Here is a 3677-nt window from a genome sequence, read left to right as displayed (position 1 = left end):
TTAAAGACAAATTGGAGGAGAGAACGAGTAAAATACAAAGAGCGCTTGTACAACTTTCGAAATGTCCGTTTTTTCCCATTTCCTTTTTTCACTTCCTATGCTTCAGAGATCTTGCCTTGATAAATCCCAAGAGGGATTGCGCTGTTATTATAAATATTTTATGACTGGGGTAATGTTTTTCGGTGATAAATCTGAACGTGTTGCTGGGATTTTAATCACGCGTTGATTCATTTTCCGTGACAGCCAGTTGTTTGAACTATTAAATCAGTGTTTTGTTGGGAATTTGTGGGAGTTGCCTCCGGTTGAGTGAAGTGCGACCGACTTATCTGCCTCCCACTGCTGAATACCTTGAGCTGAACCGAGACTAAAGACTGCTTTCTCGGTCATGAATGAGATGAAGTCTTTGCATTATCCTATCTTTCACTCGTACACGCCTTAACGCCCTTTTCTTCACTCCCTGGGATTCCCTGTACCACTTGTAACGGCAGATGACGATGCAAATTCTTTGACATTTTTTTTGTGTGCAGAGCATTTTTTCAAATATTCAATGATTTTTCCGCATTTTTTGGGAATATTAATTGTCATCGTGGCTCTTTAATGAGCAATACTTCCTCATCACGCCGAAAGTAAGCGACTCCACTCTTGACATCGGGGGATTGTCACTCCCCCTTTTTCCTCATCCCATGAGTTTGATGATCATGACCATTCCAATCGCCTCCTTTCTCCCCTCTTCATTTGAACACTTCCCCTCATCCCGGCTGCCCAAGCGATTTTTGACCTACAAAAACGAGGAGATACGCCGGACACCTGTAGCAGTAAAATTAACGAGCAACAGAGAGGAGGTGAATGTCAGCCTCACTTGTATGAGCATCGAAACGTGGGGAAGATTGAAGTGAGCACCAGTGTCTTGCTGATGCACGCTGGCTGATATTCCGAGCCGAGTAGTCGACGTGTGCGTGCGTTACTCACGGCCACGACTATTCCACGTGCTATTTGATATTAAATTTATAAAAAAAATTCCGAGTGAGCGTGATTGATTATTTGTGATTGTTACCCTGTTCTTCATGCGATAAGATGAAAATTCCGCTGATATTCCTCGCCACCTTGGTAAGCCCATCAATCCAACATTCACCAACATCGGATGTCATCACTGCTAATATCGCAGTTGATTTTTTTGTCATGATGATTCCTTGGCGACGAAATTTTCGTATTCAGGAGTTTTTTCGACGAAGCAATCGGAGAGAATGGAGTTTAAAAAAAATCAACAGTGAAATTCTACCGTAGAAATTTAGTGGGTCATCTTGACATTAGGATTCACAATCGGTTCTGTGAATAGTATCACGAAAAAAAAATATACTTGAATTGAGTATGAAATATACTTGATTTAAGTATACTTGACCAAGTATACTTGATCAAGTAAGTAAGTCCAAGCCCTTGAGTCAAGTAAGTCTTGATTTAAGTATACTTGAATCAAGTATACTAAAGTATACTTGATTTAATTGAATCAAGTAAATTATACACTTGATTCAAGTATATTGTATACTTGATTTAAGTATACTTGAAACAAGTATACTTGATACTAAAGTATTTTATGCTAAAGAACAAGTATATTATACAAAAAGAAGATATAAGTCAAGTATTAACTTATATCTTCCTTATTATAGGTTTATTATACTTGAATCAAGTATACTAAAGTATACTTGATTCAATTGAATCAAGTAAATTATACTTCAAGTATAAAATATACTAGAGTCAAGAATAATATCCTTAAATCAAGTATATTTTATACTGGAATCAAGTATATTATTCTTGATTCAAGTATAAAATACACTTGATTCAAGTATTCAAGTTTATATTTTTTTCCGTAATAGAGAGCAAAGAAGCTACCGATGAAATTCAAATTTTTACAGCCTCGTCCCAACCGGCTTTTACTCTCAATTAACTTGTTTTTCTACGTCATTTCATTTTCTTTTCTCCGATTTTTTTTTATTTCGTTAAACCGTTAAGATATTCACCGCGAATGATACGATATTCGGAGTTAGCTCTCACTTTCGGTAATAAATGTCATTGCTATGAAAGCCGTTTCCCGCTTGTCCCGAGTTGTCCGGGGATTTCACCTCGTTAAACGATCCAATCGGGTCTATCGATCGGTTAATATTCATTGGTCAATTGATGGTTCAAATCCACATTTTTTCCTGTCTGTTGAAAAATCCGGGAGCTCTTTAGGAGAATTATTTTGTTTTTGGTCGCCAGGCTGTCGTGATTCTGTTCGCGACAGCGAGAGCAGATGATGGAGGAGATATCGGGGCAGATTACTTTGATGGCGAGGAGGGAAACTCCAGCAAAATATCTGCGTCGTTGAGGATCAGCGATGGACTCTTCAAGAACCGAACGGAGATGGTTAAGGGAGCTGTCTCAACGGTAAATAAACAAATCGACTCGGTCCCGGCCAATTGCCTTCTCGGCATTCGTGTTCGAATTACGCTGTTGAAATTTTTTGGGATTTGAGTAACAGATGCATTTCGATTTTCAATATTCGGAAGGTGAATTCAATTTCTAAAAGACTAAGTTGCTCGTGGAGTTCCTGATTCATCTTGGAAATTCACTGAAACTAATTTTTTTGTAACGAATGTCAATGAAAAATTGTCATTGAATTTTTAATTACAATTTGGATTTTTACAATTATTGCGAAAATTATTAAGCAACGGATTGAAAATTCAGAAGAAAAGTTGCCTGAAGTTTCATGATTTTCAGGAATTTTCAAGAAAATATTCAAGAAAATTGCCTGATTTATAAGATCAATGGAAATTTCATGTAAATTATTCGTTGTAAAAATTTCAAATTTTCTTACTCGAAATTTCAAGAGTAATTTTCTAATAGTGTAGATTTTTCTGGATAACTTATTCTATTGAAATTTTTTCTTCAATTTTTCCTTCCCAATTTTTTTTTTTTGATTCTCCTGATGAAAAAAACGCGCGCACAGGTCTAGCAATAAATAAACAACTGACTAAAATATGACAAATGAAAAAAAAAAGATTGCAAATAAAATACTGTAAACACTGATTGAACAACCAAATAAAATGAATAAAACTCTATTCAGTGGAATTTTTTACACAATTATGACTTTGATGCTTCAAAAATCTATTCGACCTAAATTTCCGTTTGCCCTTAGGACAAACATTCGCACTCTATTCCATTCTATGTCACGAAACGTGGAGAAATCATGAAATTTCCCCGTGACTCCATTCATGACTGATTCCAGGTGGTGCCGAGCACCGAAAAGGAAGCGATAGCAGCGAGAGTGGACGTCCCAGAGAGGAGCAGCCGTGGAAATAGTACCCGGGAGCTAGCCCTCCCCACGGATCTGTCGATAGCCAGAATAATAACCGAGGACGCACCAGATACCGAAGAGGACATTGCGGAGACACTACCGGAGGTACATTGAGAGACAATTTTTTTTTATCGTTATTTTACATCGCTTCGACCCGGTTAGGGTATACTGCGCTGATGATCAAGACTTTAAATGGTTAAATCGCACCATTCTACCCGGCCGGGATTTGAACTCGAAACCTTTCGCATGTGAGGCAACGAACTTACCCACTGCGCCAAGCCACCGGTCTAGAAAAAAAAAATAAAAAAAAAATAAAAAAAAAAAAAAAAAAGGAAACAACCAAAAA

At 37.3% G+C, this 3677-nt stretch overlaps 1 protein-coding gene across 1 annotated transcript in view; it reads left to right on the top strand.

Annotated features, from left to right (window-relative positions):
- Positions 1–1074: 1074 nt before the first annotated feature.
- LOC107048206 overlaps positions 1075–3677 on the top strand; it is an 8353-nt gene continuing 5750 nt past the window's right edge. Inside the window, exons 1-3 of the mRNA XM_015271271.1 lie at positions 1075–1107; positions 2254–2421; positions 3263–3436. Of these exons, the coding sequence (XP_015126757.1) occupies positions 1075–1107; positions 2254–2421; positions 3263–3436 (375 nt within the window). The remainder of the gene's footprint in view (positions 1108–2253; positions 2422–3262; positions 3437–3677) is intronic.

Source organism: Diachasma alloeum, unplaced genomic scaffold (assembly GCF_001412515.2).
Source record: "Diachasma alloeum isolate Michigan unplaced genomic scaffold, Dall2.0 Dall_scaffold_00186, whole genome shotgun sequence".
In the NCBI taxonomy this organism is placed as follows: Eukaryota; Metazoa; Arthropoda; class Insecta; order Hymenoptera; family Braconidae; genus Diachasma; species Diachasma alloeum.
The sequence above is the reverse complement of the archived record's forward strand: the minus strand, read 5'-3'. Positions and strand labels throughout refer to the sequence as shown.